This window comes from Sphaerodactylus townsendi, linkage group LG11 (assembly GCF_021028975.2).
Source record: "Sphaerodactylus townsendi isolate TG3544 linkage group LG11, MPM_Stown_v2.3, whole genome shotgun sequence".
NCBI classification, from domain to species: Eukaryota; Metazoa; Chordata; class Lepidosauria; order Squamata; family Sphaerodactylidae; genus Sphaerodactylus; species Sphaerodactylus townsendi.
The window spans coordinates 30,837,048-30,856,882 of record NC_059435.1 but is presented as its reverse complement, the minus strand read 5'-3'; the positions used below and the strand labels follow the sequence as shown (position 1 = coordinate 30,856,882).

The 19,835-nt window shown below is 42.1% G+C and overlaps 1 protein-coding gene across 1 annotated transcript in view; it reads right to left on the bottom strand.

Annotated features, from left to right (window-relative positions):
* Positions 1-326: 326 nt before the first annotated feature.
* Positions 327-19,835, bottom strand: part of ABHD5 (abhydrolase domain containing 5, lysophosphatidic acid acyltransferase) — a 33,581-nt gene continuing 14,072 nt past the window's right edge. The window contains exons 2-7 of the mRNA XM_048511695.1: positions 11,971-12,056; positions 9,075-9,447; positions 7,223-7,377; positions 6,276-6,387; positions 5,346-5,532; positions 327-1,630 (exon numbers count right to left, since the gene is read on the bottom strand). Of these exons, the coding sequence (XP_048367652.1) occupies positions 1,541-1,630; positions 5,346-5,532; positions 6,276-6,387; positions 7,223-7,377; positions 9,075-9,447; positions 11,971-12,056 (1,003 nt within the window). The 3' untranslated portion in view covers positions 327-1,540. The remainder of the gene's footprint in view (positions 1,631-5,345; positions 5,533-6,275; positions 6,388-7,222; positions 7,378-9,074; positions 9,448-11,970; positions 12,057-19,835) is intronic.

Below are 19,835 nucleotides of genomic sequence, written 5' to 3'. Positions count from 1 at the left end.
ATTCCATCTATATAGGAAACAAATGAGCCAAAAATCTGGAAACCTAGATATATATAAACCCATGAAAATAAACCTGAACTGGCTTAGGGATATCTGAAAATTCAGGGATATGCTATTATCCTCCCCAATAATTCCAAATCTTTACCAATTTTCTTCAAAATGAACATCACTATCCAAACCTATATATTCAAGAGACAGCAAATCAACTGGATTTTCAGAATGGTTCAAGACTTTAATGAAGAAAGATCAAGGATTCAGTAGTTATTCCAGCATTCAAAAGCTAATAAGTTAATGTATAGACCTTTGTTTACAAACTACTCCACACGTTTTTCAATTGACAAAAGTTAGTTTTTTATTATCAAAGTACTTAAGAACTTATGTCAAATTACAGTTTTGCAAAGAACTAGAGCATAAACAGCTCTTATTAAAAATACTGCATGGAATCAAGTATTATTTTTTTTAGAAGTCCTGAGGTAAAGATGGTCTCAATGTTTCATTTGCCTTGTGCTAAAATTCAGGGTTTTAAAAATAGTATCTATGGGTGTTAATCATAATATACTTTCCTGTTTACTACTTAAACTGGCTCACTATTACACTTGTCTAAGAAAAAAAAAGTTCTCCTTAGTGTATCAGACACAGTTTTTTTTCCTGGGGATTATAGTAACACTATGAGGCGCAAGCCAGCAGGGATCATGCAATATCTACAAATTAACCAGTTGTGCAACTAAAAAGGTGTTTGAGTCTTAAAGTCACTGGATTCTATAACAGTTCTTTAGCAACACAAGTGTCAGAAGTGACAAACACACCACCCCCAAGAAACACACAACAGACAGTACCTACAGTTAGGGAGCGACTGAGGTAGAAATTCACTATGACTTCACTAGCCTCACACAGAGTTCCTACTTTGTTATTTTTCTTGAGGCCTATTCATGATTTTGATAGTCCCACTTCATAACCTTAAAAAAAGGGAATTAAGTTCTTCTACACATATTTCTGGGATTCCAACAGAAATACAGTGAAACATTTTCAAATTCCTAACAAGACCAGTGTGTCAAGACAAAACAAATGAATAGCTAAACAACATTTACTTCATATTTTATTACAGTAGTCTAAGACTATTGGGTCATCAAACTGTAAAAAAAGAAAAGATTTTATTGGATACATAAAATTTCTGTTGCATATGAAACTATACCTTAATTGGAAAATCCTCTTAATTTTCAAAAAGTTCAATTTGAGAAATGTCCAGTTTAAAAATATTAAAGAAACAAATACCCTCCCTGAATATATAAACAGCAATATCGAACAAAACTATACCAAGTTCATTTTGAAAATCTCCTGCAACCCCCCCCCCCCCCCCCCCCCGCCCCGCAGCAAAAGGCACTGCATGACTAAAAATGTGTCAGTAACGTTTTGCAAGGAATGGTGCAAACAAAGCCTGATTTTGTTGTGTGTTTTTAAAAAGTCTCTGCTTCTCAGTATTTTACAAAGTATTGCTTTGGATAACATCTGCAGCTGGTTTTTCTACAGGGCAGAATGCTGGTCAGTCCACAGAATTGCAAATCTCTTTTATTTTCTGGTTGAAATCTTCAGGTTGATCAGCGTATACGTAATGACCCGCACCAAGAATAGCCTATGGAAGAGGAAGCGGGGAAAACAATAATATGGTAACAAAGTCTGTTGAAAGGTTCACTTACAAGAAGACTGAATGAGATAAAATACAATGATATAAAATGATTCCAAATTGTTATTTTAGCAACAGTCTCAACAAAACATGGGTCAAAACTGGATATTGCAGATTCACCCTAACTGGTATAAACATGCACAGAACACAGCACAATTCACACTGACCCAGTCTTAACAATAACATCTTTCACTTGCCATCATTGCATAAATATAGCTGTTTCCAAATAGGCAAAGTGCTTCTAGGCTGCCAAGTAAGCAAATCTTTGGCAACTACATTCCTTTCTCTATTGAATAATATGCTTCCCAACAGATTAGCATGGTGCCATTATGCTGTATTTGATTTGTAAACACTTTGCACAGCAAACCACTGTGCTTGTGTGCGTCCCAAGCCAATTCCAGAGATTAGTGCATCCCTACACACTGAGAGAGGTCTTAGCTAAGTAACCAAAACTTGTGAAAGCAATCACACTGGTTTGTTTCAAATTGCTTGACTAAGGCCGTTTAAGCACAGGCCTCCGGGCGCCCTCACGCCGGCAAGAATTCTGCCGGCGTGGGGGTGGAGGCCGTTCGCACGCAAGCGTGCGAGCGGCCCCAGCAGAGGCCGGCACAGGAGAGGTGGCTCCGCATGGAGCCGCCTCTTCCCTGTCTCTCGCTTACTTGCCTTGTCCCCGTCGTCGGCCTGCTGTCTTCCTAAGCCCCGCCCACGCTGCCCTCCGACCTCCAGGGGTCGGAGGACAGCGTGGGCGGGGCTTAGGAAGACAGCAGGCCGACGACGGGGACAAGGCAAGTAAGCGAGGGAAGGGGGAAACAGGGTGTTCCCGGCGGTGCCATTCGCACCGCGCCGCAGGGAACACGCTGTTTTTGAGGACGGCCTGACGCCGCCCTGAGGGAGGGGAAGGGGGGCCAGGTCGGCGCTGCTGCGTTTCAGCAGCGCCGCCTGTGCGAACGGCGGCCTGGGGGCAGCGTTTTTACCGTCCCCAGGCCGCCGTTTTTGGCCCATGCGGAAACGGCCTAAGTGATCTAAGACACATGAAGAATGAAATACTAAGTGACAAAAACATTTTGAAATGTAAATTTTATTTTATCCTCGATAGATCATGAGCCAGTGTGGTGTAACGGTTAAGAGTGGTGGACTCTAGTCTGGAGAACCAGGTTTGATTCCCCCTCCTCCACATGAAGCCTGCTGGGTGACACTGGGACAGTCACAGTTCTCTCAGAACTCTCTCAGGCCTCACAGAGGTAGACAATGGTCAACCACCTCTGAACGTCACTTGCCTTGAAACACCTACAGGATAACTATAAGTCAGCTGTGACTTGATGGCATACACATACACAAATGCATCATGAACACTTAGTATGGAACAAGTAGCAAGATAATTTGTAGAAGTAATTTGTTTGATTTTTTGTTTCTCTTTTTAAGGGATCTCTAAGTCCCTAGTGGTGAAAATTATCCATGGAAAAAGACACGCATGTTTTATCTCAGGAGTGTCAAACTGATTTGTTACGAGAGCTGGATATGACAAAAATGTGGCTTGGTTGGGTCAGGCTTGGGGGCGATGAGGTCATATCCTCTGCAATGTGAGGTCATATTCTGGCATTCTTGTTGAAATTGAGAGAGTTGTGAAGAACACTACCAAAATCTTTGCATTGAAACAGCAGAGCTCCACACTGCTTGTCTGAAACCCCTGTAAGCATGGCTCCTGACCTCAGTCTTTTCACTAAGTGAATCAGCCACATCTTCAACAGCTTTCTGGATGAAAAATTGAGACCTTCTTCCCAAATATTTGTCCACAGTAGAATGTGTTTTAGTTCAGGCAGAGGATCTGTAGTCCAGCTCTGTCATGGCCAGCCCTCCATCCGCTCCTACTGATGCCTCGCCTGACAGCGAGGGACGTTCCTCGGCTTTGAAAGTGACAGCTACTGCAGCTCGAATGAGGAGGAGGAGTTGGCTGTCATTAAAGTGGCAGTAAAGTGGCATCAGGTCATCTGGATCTGGCTACAGAAGATCGGCCAGCTGCACAGGGCCACCAACCCAACCCAGAAGCATCACCCAGTGCTGACCATCTTCCTGGCACTCCAGCGACCCTGTCCTTTCTTAGAGTGCACCATCAGTGTCCAGTGCAAGCCCTCTCTCCAGCCCATCTTGCCCCTTGTAGCAATGCTGCCAGAGACTGAGCTCAGAGCTGGCCAAGTGCTGAAGGGCAACCAGATCATCAGCTTGTGACTATAAGTGGCTCTCAGGAGCAAGACCAAAGGGCAACACTTGCTGATGCAATCCCCACCCCCTGGCTAATAAAATAACAGTCAGCGTCACCTTGGCCTGCTGCTGTACTGCCCTGGACCTGTGTGTCGTTCCTGTAAACCTGCTATTCCACTAGACTCCTTGGCTTTGACTCCGGGACCGTTCATGGACTTTTGCCGGTTAGCCGGTGAGCCTTTTGACTTGGACTGTGCTCTGACCACAGTTTTGCCTGGTGTTCTGCAACTTCATTTGCTTGCTGGATTAAGACTGTGAATCTCTGATCACCTCCTTGGTTCTCCCTGCTTCCCCAGCAGACAGCCTGTGACACTAGCACTGTTTTCTACCCCAGAGTTTTGGGTGAGTTAATTTTTACAACATTTATACCTTGTCCTTCTGCTCTTATGAGACCAAGCCAGCTAGCAAATTAACTTAGATAATAAAATCACACCTTAAAAACCATTAAACAATTAAAAGCATAGCCAAAATTCACACAAAAACAATTATAACCAGGGCAGGAAGGAGGCTCACTGATGGAACTTTGAACGGCCTCAGTTCAACTGACATTAGGTCAACCTGTTTGGCCCTTTATGAGAGGATATAATAGTTACTAGAGGCGTGCACCATTTTTCCCCAGTATTTGTCCGGTTCGGCTTTAAAAGACCCAGATTTTTTTAAAGTAAAAAAAGACAGAATCCCATTTTTTTCCAGGTCTTTTAAAGTCAAACCAGAAAAATTCCCAGCTGAGCCGACCCCTGCATTCAGCTCTGTTTACTGGCCCACCACCTCTGAAGCTTGCTTGGGCTTCAGAGGCAGTGGGGGACAGCTGGATGCAGTGATCGGGTGACCCAAACCCCACATGCAGTTTTGCCCAAGCGGGCTTCAGAGATGGTGGGAGGAAACAGCCAAAAGCCGATAGAACTGAAATGCTTTTTGGCTTTTTAAAGCTTTATCTATTTGGCTCTGCTTGGATGGCTGTGCTTTTTTTTCAGATGAAAAACAGTTGCTGCAGGCTGCCACTGCTTACGTTCAGTCACACAGTGAAGATCCTTGTGCTGTGGTAGCAGCTGTTGCCAAAGCAACACTTTTAAAAGTCTGCACTGCCAATCAACCTCCAATGGCTAATCAGAAACCTTTCTGGGCAAAGACCCTAACTGGCCTTGCCTATTTTCTGAAAACACTGGTTGGGCACCAAGAATGGTGACAGGTGCCATGGGCACCATGTTGGGGACTCCTATTTTATGGAAACTGGAGTTTGACTTGACAACAGAATCTCAGCTAAAAAATCCCAAAACCCCACTCTTGTCTTTCTCACTCCTGCCAATAATCTTTCTTTAAGTACTCTTAAAACGCTAAAGCTGACAGTACAAAGGTAAGACAATTTATTATAAAAATCAGTCTAATGACTGAACACCCTACTTACTATGGTTTTCACATATGAATTTGGTCGCAGAGACTGGATGGTAGTCCCAGAATTGCCATCTATATATGACCTTGCTCCGTAAATCACAGTGATAGGAATGTCTTGGTGCATATACTCGATCCTCTGCAGCATTGGCCTTTTTGCCCATCCGTAGGGCACAGTCATGTTCTTGAAAGCAGTTTCACCACTTTAACAGGAAAAATGGAAGGAAAGCAGTGAAAAAAGCATCTCCAAAATATCTGACCTGCAGTACTGTTAAATGAGAATTTAACTTATTCAAACACCAACTTAGCCTTTCATAATTACTGAAAAAGTTTAAGAAAAATTTTATATTACAGAACAAAATTGTATCATGTGTCTGCATAATCCTGATAAAAGACTACCTCAACCAAAAGAATCTTACACTCTTCTAGAAAATACTTATGATGAAATTTTGATTGCCCCTCTAGGAGAAATGCATTTATATTTGCAGAGCAGTTGTTAAGAATGCTTTTTCTGTGTTTTTCCCATTCAGCTTTTATCAGTTCACTGATGAAAGAATCACAAAGGCATGCTCAGGTGATCTGAAAGGTTTTGATGAAATGGAACAGAATGTCCCCACAGGATCTGAAACCATTAAGAGTTTTGACAAACCAATATTCTACAACTACAATCATTTATTCCAGAATTTCTACTGAATGCTTTCAAACTGTATGAGTATTTTTTGCCAAATGCATCAATTCTTGTTTGATACATCTTTTTGATTTAAATAACCTGGCTCTTCAGCTGACATGCTAATCAAATTCCGAATTAGTTCATTACATACATTCTACTTGAGTGATTTTTTTCATGTCTGGTTTAACACAATGAAAAGAAGAAGTGATTAGGGATTTCAATGACAAATCAATAAATTCAAATACTGAACACATTTTTTGAAAACTTTAAATTTACCTTGGGGATTGCACATTACAGTGGTAGATATATTCAGTCACAGTGTCATCATCAAACATGGAAGAATACTTCCTCTTGAAATCTGGCCTAACACGCTGTACAAGGCTCAGTCCTGTCATAAAATCAAAAAGAAAAGAGTTTTAAAACTGTTGGCTGTTGGGCTTTCAAAATGCCTATTGTAAGTATTTTGCAACCACGTTCAGTTTTTAATTGTTAAGTGGACATTTCATAATTTTAGACAATGAAAGAGAATGTAAGAAACACTGCTGTGACTGCAAAGAATGCACCCATCACACACATATGTAGCGCAAGACAGCTCCTTCCCTTCAGAGGCACTCTCACAACTGTTCAGCACAAAATTTACAGTTAACTCAGAGCTTGCATGAACGCTCTCTACTGAATTCTAGCTCTATTTATGTGGTGCATCAAGGACAGAGAAAGCAACAGGCAAATGTGTATATACAAAGTTTATTAAACAAACCCAAACTGTTAGTCTATCTAGCACGGTTCTGTTTACTTTTACTGGCAGCAACTCTCCAGGGTCTCAGAGAAAGGGTTCTTCCACAAAAAAACTTCCACTGTTCTTTAACTGGAGATGTCAGGGATCCAAGCTTGAGACCCTTCTGCAGACAAAGCGTGTGCTCTACCATGGAGCCTGAGTCCTTCTGCATTACAATGAGATATAGCTGGATACTCATAAAGAATACTTGCTTATCCGAGCTTCTGACTTAAAAATGTTAAGTTTAACTTTTTTGTAGAACTGGTGAGGAAGAAGATGCCTCTTTCTCATCTTTCTGGTTAGAAGGTACCTACTGTTTAAACTAATTTTGCTTTCTTGCCAAACATACACCTAAAATCTACCATCAGCAATGGGTTCCGAAGCTCAAATAGTGTAATCCAGTTCCCTTAAATACCAACACTATTAAAACAAACTGACAAGCACTCACCAAAAGGTCCTGCTATCCTAAGACCAGCCAATGGATTAAATGGACTCAAAACTGCCCCAAGTGCTTTGATCCAGATTGGAATTGGCCTCTCCTGTTCAACACTACTAGGTCTTTCTGGAAAACCCCATGGCTCCACTAATATAAGATGCTTCACCCTGTAGATATAAATGTCAACAGGACAACTGAAAATGATGCTTACGGTATTCCAGAGTCACTTTTACTTATTCTTGCTCTTTCCCTTTAAAAAGAAATAGTTTTAGGTGGTTCCTACCTGAATCATAAATAAAAGCCCAGCTACTGGATGCTCATTAAATGCTCACAGGCAATATTTTCCTTTAGAAAGAACAAATGTAAACTATTTGTAATAGTTTGTTCACAGCCTATTTGTCACATTGTGAGTAGAGATTCCTATCAGTGATAGTGGATGATGTTCAGCACAATCCTATGAAAAGTTACTCCAAGCTCTAAGTCCCTTGACAACAAATCAGAAGACAGATTTCAGTAACTTTGCATAGGATGGTGCTAACAGTCATGTAAATGAATGGCCACAACCAGAAGCATCCTAACAAAAAGAATGAGGTGTTTAGAATATGAACATTAGAATATCAGAGAAACAGGAATATCAAGGTTCCTGTATCCTGATAAAACTCTCTGCGACAAGAGGCAATAGGATCCCAGGTACAACAACCGTGTTGTCACTTTTTTGCCATCAAGTCACAGTTGACCTATGGCAACCCCGCAGGGTTTTCAAGGCAAGAGACCCTCAAATGTGGTTTTCCATTGTCAGCTTCCACATTGCGCCTCTGGTATTCCCTGGAAGTCTCCCATCCAAATGCTAGCCAGGGTCAGGCCTGGGAGCATGTGACTGGCCCAAGGTCACCCAGCAAGCTTCCATGGCACAAGTGAGGATTTGTGCCTGGGTTTCCGAGGTCTTAGTTCGGCACTTTAACTATAACACCATGCTGGCACTACGTTCTGTCACTAATGGTGTATTAGAATAATATTTGTAATTCTCCAGTCATTTAATACCCTCCTACTCCCCCAAACAACTCCATCCCAAGATAAAATACAGCACATCTACTCCAGTAGAAGGCTTCTATCTTGCTAAGCAAATGTCCAAGACAGCAAAAATCTCACTGGTACAGAAGGATGATAGTAATATGGAACATGAAAAAGCAGTGGCAGGGCAGGAAGTTTTAATGTCTTCCATGAGTGAACTATCACATGACATCAAATCAGGGGCAATCCCAATGATTCTAGGAACCTGGGGAGAAATCCAGGACAAAGCCCCAGAATACTGCCACCACCCCAGCACCCACTCCTGCTGGTGCAAAGCAGTGACAGACGTGCTCTGTGCAAGGTGGGAAGGAGCTGCCATTGCTGTAAGGAACCAAATGGAGTGGGAGCAAGCAGCAAAAAGTGCTCTTCTTTTCCCATCCGGGGGGCGCACGGCTACGAGTGGCCACACACCCCTACCAGCATGGGGACCAGAGCAGCTTCCTGTGTTGCCCATTGGCTGCCCCTGCATCAAAACACACTGGAAGATTCTGGGGCAAGTAATACCATATAAATTGTAGTATGCAACTGCCACCTGAAAAAAGCATGCAATGTAAGGGGAGTGCAGTTTATATTTTAGGTTTGCAGCTAATCAACATATTCTCATTAAACTAAGGATTAAAATAGTATTTCAGTGCTACATTTGAAGCTTAGAGACCTTCCTCCAAATCGTGCTGTGTCCTACTGCACTTATTTACAAAAGATGCTGTGTGATGTTTTGTCATCAAGCTAAACGACATTTATAGCTTTGATACAACAGAGAAAAAACGTCCTTTTATGTAGTATTTTCAGATACCTTGCGGGGTACTTCAAAGAATAAGCAGCTGCCAGGAATCCACCCAGGTTGTGTCCAAGTAAAATCATTCTGTCCAAGCCTATTTTCTGTCGCCATTCTTCCACAGATTCCACAAATTGATTCTCTGCTACTTCTGCATCAGTTTCAAACTGTGGTCTACTACTGCGTCCAAATCCCAAAAAATCAAAGGCATAAACAGTCCTATGTTCACAAAGATCTTCGAAGTTCAGTGCCCAAAGTCCAACACCTCCTCCAAATCCATGGAGCAGAACAAGTGGAGTTTTATGGGAAAGGTTTTGAGAGAACGTTAGTGTCCATATTTTATTTCCATTGGATATGAAGACATATTGTTTATGATAAGGACTTTTGATATCTGAAGAAAGAGAGAACAAGACTTATACCTTATTATTCCAATGCTGACATCTGACAATCAGTTCTAGGTATAACAGATTATGAGGGAAGATCCACGGAACAGTGATCTCCATTCCCATTATGTGCGGTAAGGCACCCATCAGAAGGGCAGGAAGCAGATCCACTAACAACAGTTACAATTATATTGTGAGATATACACAATCTCATTATTCTCTCTCCTGCAGGCTGCATGTGGTCTATGCGCAACTTACAGCACCAGGCAGGAATGGTTCCCTTGTGAATTTGTTAGATATACACAGCCCATTTTAAAATCCCATGCTTCAGAATCTCAGAAGAAAAGCATTAAATTATTTTAATAGCTTTAAATAATGATGTGCCTTTACTGTTTTCTATAGCAGCAGATAATATTTCTGTTCTGCTAGGCACTTTTTATTTATTCAAGCAGAAATGCATAGCAGTGAATTAATTCAGAGAGAGAGGTAAAAAGATATAGACACTGAGGCAATGGCTGGGAAGTGCTACAATGCAGAATTTCATTCTGAACAGGTCACACAAAAGGTGGTTCCTTTGAAGGCCACATTACATAGGTAAGAGTGGAGTTTGGCAATTTGAACTCAAGTCTGGTAAAGTGTCCTTAAAAGCAGATGGGGATGACAGCACACAATCCACACTGGGTCCAGTCCCCATGATTGACAATGTCCCCCACCCAGACTGCATTAAGTATTGGTAGGAAAAAAGCAATACCGTACTTGACTTTTCCTACTGAGCCTGATTTGTATTCCTGATCAGCATGTGTGTGTACTTGTACATGTGTATGTGTGGGGAGTAAGACTGAGTTCTACGGCCATGGTCAAGATGAACCACATGGCTACTTTTGAAGGATCAAACTAAGCATGTGGACATTTTGTTAAGGAGCTTCAGGTATAACTTGGCCCAAAGTCAGGTTATGTTTATCTGAAGACAGGATCTGTCCTTCAACATCCTGATTGGAAGCCCCCATTCTATTAAGATCCAATTGTGTGGTCAAGATGCTACATTCAAATAGGTTAAAGCCCACTCATTCCTTATCATATCTCTACCTGTGAGAGGGGAAGGAATATGTGAAACTCTGGCTGAGATTTTCTAACAAAAAGATTATATAGATGCTTGGGAGTGCAGTAACAGCATGTTGAGCAGCACATGCCATATAATACATCTCCTGGTAGAAATAATCAACGGCAGAATTATTTCATATAGTATAAGTGCACACAAGATACATATTACTGAAGGTGGTTTTTAAATCCAGGTTGAAATAAAAAATGCCAGACTAATTTCTTGATAAAAAGTATCGCCTTAACAAACTTTGCATTTGTTATAGGTTCAATGAAGTGAATAGTAAAACTGCAGAGTGCTAGATATTTCTAATGTATGCTGTCCTATGAAGGATAATAACCAGTTAGGGAGGTCTTCCCTAACGGCTGTTCATCAGATCCTCCATCAAACTATAATTGACCAGTAAATCTTATCCCTTGTTTGAGGGATGCTGCCCATTAAAGCTTCATTTCTGGGCTTTCTCATAGAAATAGAGGTACAGCTTCCTATCATCATAATTCTTAATATCTGTCCAGATGTCACTCCACTATGAATAGATCTACTAGGGAGCAGTGGACCTACTTGAAATAAATTTATGAGCAGATAGTATCTCTTATGTCTTGAAAGGAAACCACTTGAAATAATCTTTGAGAACTCCTGGAGAACAGGAGACACCCCAGTAGACTGGAGGAGGGCTAATGTTATTTCCATCTTCAAAAAAGGAAAAAAAGTAGACCCAAATGATTACCATCTAGTCAGCCTGACATCAGTAACAGGAAAGATTCTGGAGAAGATCATTAGACAGACAGTGTGTAAGCACTTAGAAGGGAATAGTGTGATCACTAAAAGCCAACGTGGGTTTCTCAAAACCAAATCATGCCAGACTAATCTCATCTCCTTTTTTGATAGAGTTTGGCAAAGAGAAGGTTAAGGGGTGACATGATAGCCACGTTTAAATATTTGAAGGGTTGTCATGTTGAAAGAGGGAGCAAGTTTGTTTTCTGCTGCTCCAGAGTCTAGGACAAGGAATAATGGGTTCAAGGTGCAGGAAAAGAGATTCCTTTTAAATGTTAGGAGGAACTTCCTGACAGTTAGGGCTGTTCGATAGTGAAATACACTTCCTTGTAGTGAAGTCTCCTTCTTTGGAGGTTTTTAGAGGTTGGATGGCCATCTGTCAGGGGTGCTCTGATTGTCTGTTCCTGCATGGCAGGGGGTTGGACTTGATGGCCCTGGTGGTCTCTTCCAACTCTGATTCTATGAAAAAAGTATATTTGTAACTCAATGTATTTCTTGTTCTCAATGACTTCTCAGCACATTTGCAAAACACTACAAAGCAGCAAAATCTACAAACCACCTCTCCCGTAAACGGTAATGGTGAAGACATACCTTTACTTCTGCACAAAAAAAGGGATTGATATACTGAAAATAAAATGTGAATATCTGTAATGCTTACATTTCAGTATCTTCTCTTCAGCTTCTTTGAGCTGTACTAATGATGTAGGACACCATGCAGGCAACCAACTGGACAGCCATCCTGATCTATAGCAATAAGAAATGAAAACATAATTTATAGAACTTGAGAGTTGAATAAAGAACCTCTTTCTTGCAAATAGCGAGAGCAGAGGTTGTTCCTAAATCTAAGACCTAGCTTGGAAACAAATTGGCTGATTACGCTGTTAAACCAACAGGTAAAAAAATTCCAATGGTGCTAAGATACCTCAGATCAAATATAATTATAGAAAGTGACATTACTATAGATCAGATATACATTATACATCAACTCACCACTGCCAGTGCAGTGCTTGGGGGGAGGAGGGATTGACCACGGTTGGGGATGACACTGCCACAGTGCTGCTGAACACCTCCTAAGAGTTTTGCTGCACCATAGTCAAGAAGCCAACAGCAATGTGATTCTTCCCCCATGAAAATGGTATAGGAAACTCAATGGGCTGCACCACTGATTTTGCCAGTGTAAGTCTGCACTTGCAAATGGGGGTACTCCCAGGTTGAAAGAGCTCCGGAAGCTGACTAAAGCTGCCTCCACCCCTGGGAACACCCCTTTCAGCACCAGTGCAGGCTCTTGTGTCAGAGCAGTGCTTCTGCCACAGTTGCATTGGTGCCCAGGCATCACACTGCCACATGGCTTCCCAGCACCAGTGTAAGTGCCCCTGCACCAGCATGAATGCTCCTTACACTGATACAAGTGGCATTTATTCTGGCACCAGGATCATGAGCCCCCCCCCCAAGCAATGTTGTGCCCCACTCCAGATTGCACCATAAGCAAATAGTCAGGAGTTACAGTGTTATTGGATGCTGAAAAGATGTTTGATTGTTTAGGAGAGAAATTTATAAAAGACATTGCTGAAAATGAAGCTGGGATACTGATTTATAAGGCTGAGGTATGTATGGTGTCAAACTTGCGGCCCTCTAGATGTTATGGACTACAGTTCCCATCATCCCCTGTCCATAACATCTGGAGGGGCCACGAGTTTGACACCTGTGAAGCACACATAAGACCTGTAGTAAAGGAAGAAGGCAACAATGTCTATGATATTCTTAGCAATATCTGTCAGAAACAATAACAAAGGTAAAGGAATGGACATGAGTGAAAGTGAGCACAAAAATAACATTTCAGATTATAGATGCCCTTACAAAACCTTAGCAGTCCATTAAAAAAATCAAGCTGAACTGAAAGTTTCAGAGTTTACAATTAATTTTTTAAAACTTGAAATTTACATATCTGATGGAAAACCGAAAAATGAGGAACCACAATTCGCAGGAGTGAAAGCAGCATGGAAATATGTAAGGGTTAATTACAAAGGGTTAATTACAATAGACTATCAAGACATATAAAAACAACTGCATACATAAAGACCCAACATGAGATGGACTGACTCTACAAAGGAAGCCCCAGCCCTCAGCTGCAAGACCTGAGCAAGGATGTTAATGATAGAGTGTTTGGGAGAACATTGATTCATGGGGTCACCATGAGTCAGAGCTACTGGACAACACTTAACACACATAAAGTAAAAAAGAAAATGTTTGAGCAGAAAAAACTGGATCTTTTGGTATGGAAAAATTGCTGTGGTCACAAAGATATACAAAAAATGATCAGTAGCTTGCAAATGGCAGATCCTGGTGATCTTGCAGCACAGGTATGGACAATCCTGACAAGAATCTTCTGTGACGTGCCTATAAACCTGGGCAAAGTTGACAAGACTCTGTCACACATGCTATTCTGACAAATACAGATGCTAGTAAGCATCACCCAAGTAAAACTGGAAAAGAAAGGTTTTCAGTTTTTACCTTCCCTTACCTACAAAACAGGAGAGTTTTGAGACAACTGCTAATGTCACTGATATGTTGAATCAGAGGAAAAACTGACACCCATTCATGACTGTGCAACTGATAAGTTGCAAAATTTGTGTGTGCACGCTGTAACTCACTTGAACATTTCCTATTACACAACTGTAAAGCTTCTGCCAATAAAGCTTCAGTCTTAAAGAAAATTTACACAACTGAAGTTACTTCTCAGCCTCATTTGATCCTCCCCCCCATTCCTTGTGAATTTGTATTCTTAAGCTAATAGATCTGTGGGGTAATATTAAGACTAGAATCCAAAGGGCCCAAAAATGTGTATGGAATGATCTTCTGCATGGGGAATACATATGCATCCCATTCTCCCCATCCACCGGCTACATCTTTCTGTGGAACACAGTTCAGTTCTCCACAGCAGCTGAGGGGATACATGGGAGAATGTATAAGGCAGGGTATGGAAAACGCCATGGTAACACACTGAGAAGACATGCCACCCTCTAGATCCCAACCAATAAATCCTACTGTTTCTTTGAAAATATGGCAAAATTAGCAAATTTACAAACACACATTGAGCAGTGAGCAGCTGCAGTATCCATCAATGGGATATCACAATGCAAACTCTCCCAAACAACTCTGCCCAGCCTGTAGGGCAGTTTCACAACAGATGTTCATGCAACAATGTTTTAAAATTTTTAAAAGACTGCTAAACCCAGTTTCTACATTAATAATTATGCTACACAAGAAGCAAATGGGATCCTATTAACAAAACATTGACCAGATGTTTCTGTGCAAGAGACATTTCCCAAAGGAGAGAAAAGGGAAAAGAAATAAAAGTTTAAAATGCAATCCAATGAGGCAGGGTTTTTTACCTGTTCCGACCCAACAGACCACAAAATTCACATTAAAGGAAATAAAGCATCATTCAATCCATCATCTCAAATCATTTCCTTAGCTGGCTCAATCAGCTAATTAGCTCAGCCTCAAGACACACCACCAGCACGGTTTAGCTGAAAAGAATGAGCTTGTACCACTTTTTGTAACATACAGCACGTTGGCCACTGACAAGATGTCTGCAGACTCCAGGACATCTGCTAGTGTTTCTCGTTGGGGTTCCTGCTTCTTGAGCTTTGGGGATAAAATCTGAAGGGTCTTCAATAGAAAAGGATTAAAAACAACCGGCTGATTGACTGGCTAGCAAAGCACTCAGCTAATCATAGCTGAGCACTCTTGGCTAGTCACAGGCAGACACAGACTTAGGTCAATTAAACACCCACGTCTTATTCAGCCTCTACTCAGCAGTAAATTCGCCTCCCTTTCACGTGGGGCAAGTGGTGTGCATTGCGTACTGGTGTCCCCGCCTCTGCAGCTTTTCTCTAGCTTGGTGTAGGAGTAACACATTTCCTTGCAAATCTCCTGCCCTGAGTTTGTGTTGTCACCATGACACGTTGCCTGTGGTGTTTCCACATCTACAAAATTTGCATGGGGAGTTAGCATGGGGAAGTTGTACTGGATCAGCTTGCATGGATCAGTGTCCTGCAGCACATGTGCTCTTTCCCCTTCCCCTAGTGCTCTTTCCCTAAAACCTGCTTGGGGAGAGGGGCAATACAAAGTCGGTTAAATATATTCCAAAGGATACTGATCCACTGATATGAAGGCTTTTCCCCACAAATTATTTAGAATGTCTCCAGAACATTTTCAATCCACCCTTTACTATGAATTTTGTGCACACTCACTTCCTCCAAACATCTCATTTTTTCATTCTTTTGCTAATCCATTGACTAGATAGCTTGTCAATCTTGAATCATCACTTCATGTAACTGTGGGTTTACTCGTGAGTCAATTTACCCTCGCATAAGATAAACCGCAGAAGAAAATCTGTTGAATCATCACAAGTAAATTTACCCACACACAAGAGAAATGCAAGGGGGATATGGGTGAGAAAAACAGGCAAAAAATTATAAAATGATGAAAACCAAAAGGCAATGGGGAAAGGAGTGAGGGGAGGGACATGAAAAAATGTGAGGGCCTAGGCTCAAGGGGGAAGTTGAGTGAGGTTGCAAGTGTTTGAGAAATAGGCTAGCTTTCCGGTGGGGAATTTAAAACATTTCAAACATATCGCATTGCAAGGGAAGCCGGCTTGCAAATGTTTCAGTCAAAAGAATCTCTGTAAGAGGGTTTTTGAATAGGATGGATTAAAAGGAAAATAAAACATTTCTGAGACTAATGGGGGAAATGAAGTGTGGAACACCATGGTGGAAAGGATTTATTAAAGTCCTGGAAACGTTTTAAATTACTTGTGAGAAAAAGACCACTGATATGTTGATGTTATCACAAGGGGGAAAAGACAGATCCTCTCGCACTCACTCAATGTTTCCTCCTTAAAATAAAAGGAACACTGTGGCTGAGATTGCCATAGATTTCTGGTTTCTTCATCCAGTGTACCGGCTTCTCTAAAAAACTGCTCTTTATTGCTGGGGGCCCTGAGGAACGGTGTGGAACATGGAAGGCTACAGTGGCAAGGAGAATCAGCAGAAATCCTTCCCCACCTCTTTGCATAGAGACTTGTTTGGATCGAAGCCAAATGTGACCCTGCTGGTCATTCATCTCAAGAGTGCTGCTTTGAATAAATAGTTGTTCCTTGAATGTTACTTTATATCTGCATGACAAACATACTCTTGGACTTGTGCCAACATGCCTTTGGGATAATATATCCGTCTAGTTTTTGCCAACTTATCAGCTGATCTAGTGCTTACTACAGCAAAATGAAATATATCAAAAATAATATTAGGAGAGGCAACACAAAAAGATAGTAAAAATCTTTGCTTCAATACTGACCATTTCCCTTTTGTACTATTATACCCATATTCTTTATTTGCGCAGTCTGCTTGCAGAGGCTCTATGCAAAATACATGACATGCAAGTTAGGCCATACAATCTTTCTGTTTATCAAACTTTACAGTTCTAAAACACTGAACTTGAGCACAGAACATTTGTCTGTTGTTATTTAACTTAGCAACTATCAATGGAAAAGCAATCAGAGGGATTTAGCTCAGAGTTTAAGAGGTCCAGATAAATAAGGGAGAGTCCAAGAAACATAGAAGAAATAGAATATAATTATCATACTGCTTAACAGGTTTCTCTTTGAGTGACACAGAGGTGCAATTTACAAAATAATTTGTGAGCATGGGACTCCTTTAACATGGTAAAGGCCTGACAGAAGATCACAAAGTATACTTTCATGTAGGCTGGCAAGGAATAGTATTAGCTATTGCTCCATGACTGACTCTGTGGCTTTAGAAGCCCTGACAGACTGGACCAGCCTGATAGCATCAGAGTTTGAAAGTCAAGCAGGGCTAGTACTTGGACCACTAAAAAGACTGGGGTTGCGAAGCAAAGGAAGGCCATAGCAGCCCATCTCTCTTCATCTCTTGCCTTAAAAAATCTATGAGGAAGAACTTCATAGAATCACCGTGAATCAGTTGCAACTCAACACTGCACTTTACATTTTACCATGGCCATCCTGTGCTTAAAACAACTGACCAGTGGTTAAAGAGTGTTAACAGCTCTACTAGGGTGAAAAGACCTTCTCAGGGGTTCTACATGCAAGATAGAAAATGGGTCCCAGACCAGACAGTAACACCAGAAATGTGAGTGAGCAGAACAGATATGAGCAACTTATGAATAAGGTGGACGCAGAAAAATGTCTCCTAATAAGACTGGCTGGCAGGACAGATGAAACATTTCTCCACATATTGTGTAGTTAACATATGCAGTTTGGTGTACATTAATTAAGGACTATGTGATAGGTAAATGAAACATCTAGGTATGGATGAAGCACACAGTAAATACCAATTACTCTAGGTCTTTGGATGGCAAGGTGGCACAAAAATGTCTTAAAAAATTATATTCAACTAACAATATAGCCCATTGTGGAGAAAAATACTATGGTCTTTAGGAAACAACAGCAGTACTCAGTGGGCCCTCCTTGGTGGGCCCCGCCCCTTCCTCTTCCTCTCTGCCTCACCTCTCCTGCAGCACACTCAGGCACTGGTCATGGCTCCTTCTCCTCAGAGCTGGTGCCCCCCTGGTTCTGTCTCTGTGGCAGGGAAGGCAAGCAGGCAGGCAAATGGGGGTGGACTTTGCTACAACTTTCTGCGGAGTTCCTGCTGACCCTACTTGTAAGGCTGTTCCCGGTGGTGCTTTCACTGGTGCTGCTGCTGCTGTCTGCCTCCCTCCCTCCCCTCCCACTGGTGCCGTTTCCTTGTAGCTGACTAGCCTCAGCCAGAAAACTGTTGTTAGCACTGACTCACTTTTTAAAGAGCTGCGCAGGTTGCAAGTGGCCTACCCCCTCTGCTCGTGTGTCTCTGCAGCTCTTTAAAAAGTAAGTCACTGCCAATATGCCTTGCCATTTATATAATAGGATAGGTCAAGAGGAGGAAGAGGAGGAGTTTGAATTTATATCCCCCCTTTCTCTCCTGCAGGAGACTCAAAGGGGCTTACAATCTCCTTGCCCTTCCCCACTCACAACAAACACCCTGTGAGGTAGGTAGGGCTGAGAGAGCTCCGGGAAGTTGTGACTAGCCCAAGGTCACCCAGGTGGCATTTGTGGGAGTCCACAGGCTAATCTGAATTCCCCAGATAAGCCTCCACAGCTCAGGCGGCAGAGCTGGGAATCAAACCCGGTTCCTCCAGATTAGATACACGAGCTCTTAACCTCCTACGCCACTGCTGCTCCATGAGTAAATGGAGAAATGAGTAAAGCCCTTATGCCTTGTTTATTAATTTCTTGGAAGCTTCTGGATGGAAACAAGGAAATGGGCTTAGGAAATCCTTGGTCTGATCCAGCAGAAATCTGATGTTCTCCTGATAGCTGAGGGTGTGGACAGGGGCCAACACCAAGGTACAGTTCCAGCACTATCCTCTAGGGATCAACAATTCTCATCACTGATTTTCCTAGTAGTATATACATGCCAACCACAGCTAAGACAGCTCCCAGCAGAAAAAACATGAGTGCACTGGAAGTGACCTTGATGGAGAGGAAGAGAGATGATCAGATGGGCTGGCGGATGTGCAGTTCCTTTCTGTCTGACTATATGCTTTTTTCATGAAATACAAAACACAAATTAGAAACTATTTATAGCCACAATAATGTATTATGGAAATGTAATTACTGATCTGTAGTGAGATCTACATCTGAAATGGGCCAGATTTCTGCAAGGAGGTAAAACTTTTGTTACCATGGATTGTTCCATTAGATCAGGGGTCCCCAAACTTTTTAAACAGGGGGCCAGTTCACTGTCCCTCACTGTTGGAGGGCCGGACTAAAAAAAACTATGAACAAATTCCTATGCACAAATGATTGTAAAATGTTTGATTTCACCTTTCAGCCTTTCTGTCATGGTCTATTTTTAGAACAGTGACCAAAGTATGTCAAGTACAGGGTGGGCTCCAAATATTGTTGGGGAGGCTGTGGAATACCTTCCCCTGTAAAAAAAAAAAAGCAGAACTTTCCCAATGAAGCATTCCATCTAACCCAGGATTAAATATCTTCCTGGGTTCTTCCTCCCAACAGCCAGTGAGCGATTCACCAGTCTGGCTGATGCCAATGGGAGTGAGGCGGAACAGAAAGCCTGAGAGCAACACATGGAGTAGCCAAGAGGGAAGGGTGGAGCAGGAGTTGCCACGTGTAAGGTTTCCAACTCTGGGTCAGAAAATTCATGGAGATTTTGGGGTGCCATCATGTAATTGCAATCAACAGCCTTTGGGGCTGGTTCCTCCTCTCCCTCGAGCCCCCACTGCACATGAATGGAGCCATTGCCGCCATGCCTGGCGGGCCGGATAAATGCCTTCAGGGGGCCACATTTGGCCCCCGGGCCGTAGTTTGGGGACCCCTGCATTAGATATTCACAGAAGGCACGTTGTGGCTTATACAGACTGCAAAATCAAAGGCCAAGAGCCTGAGAAATCCAAGGGTGCAAAACACTTCTGCTAGTTTTCAAA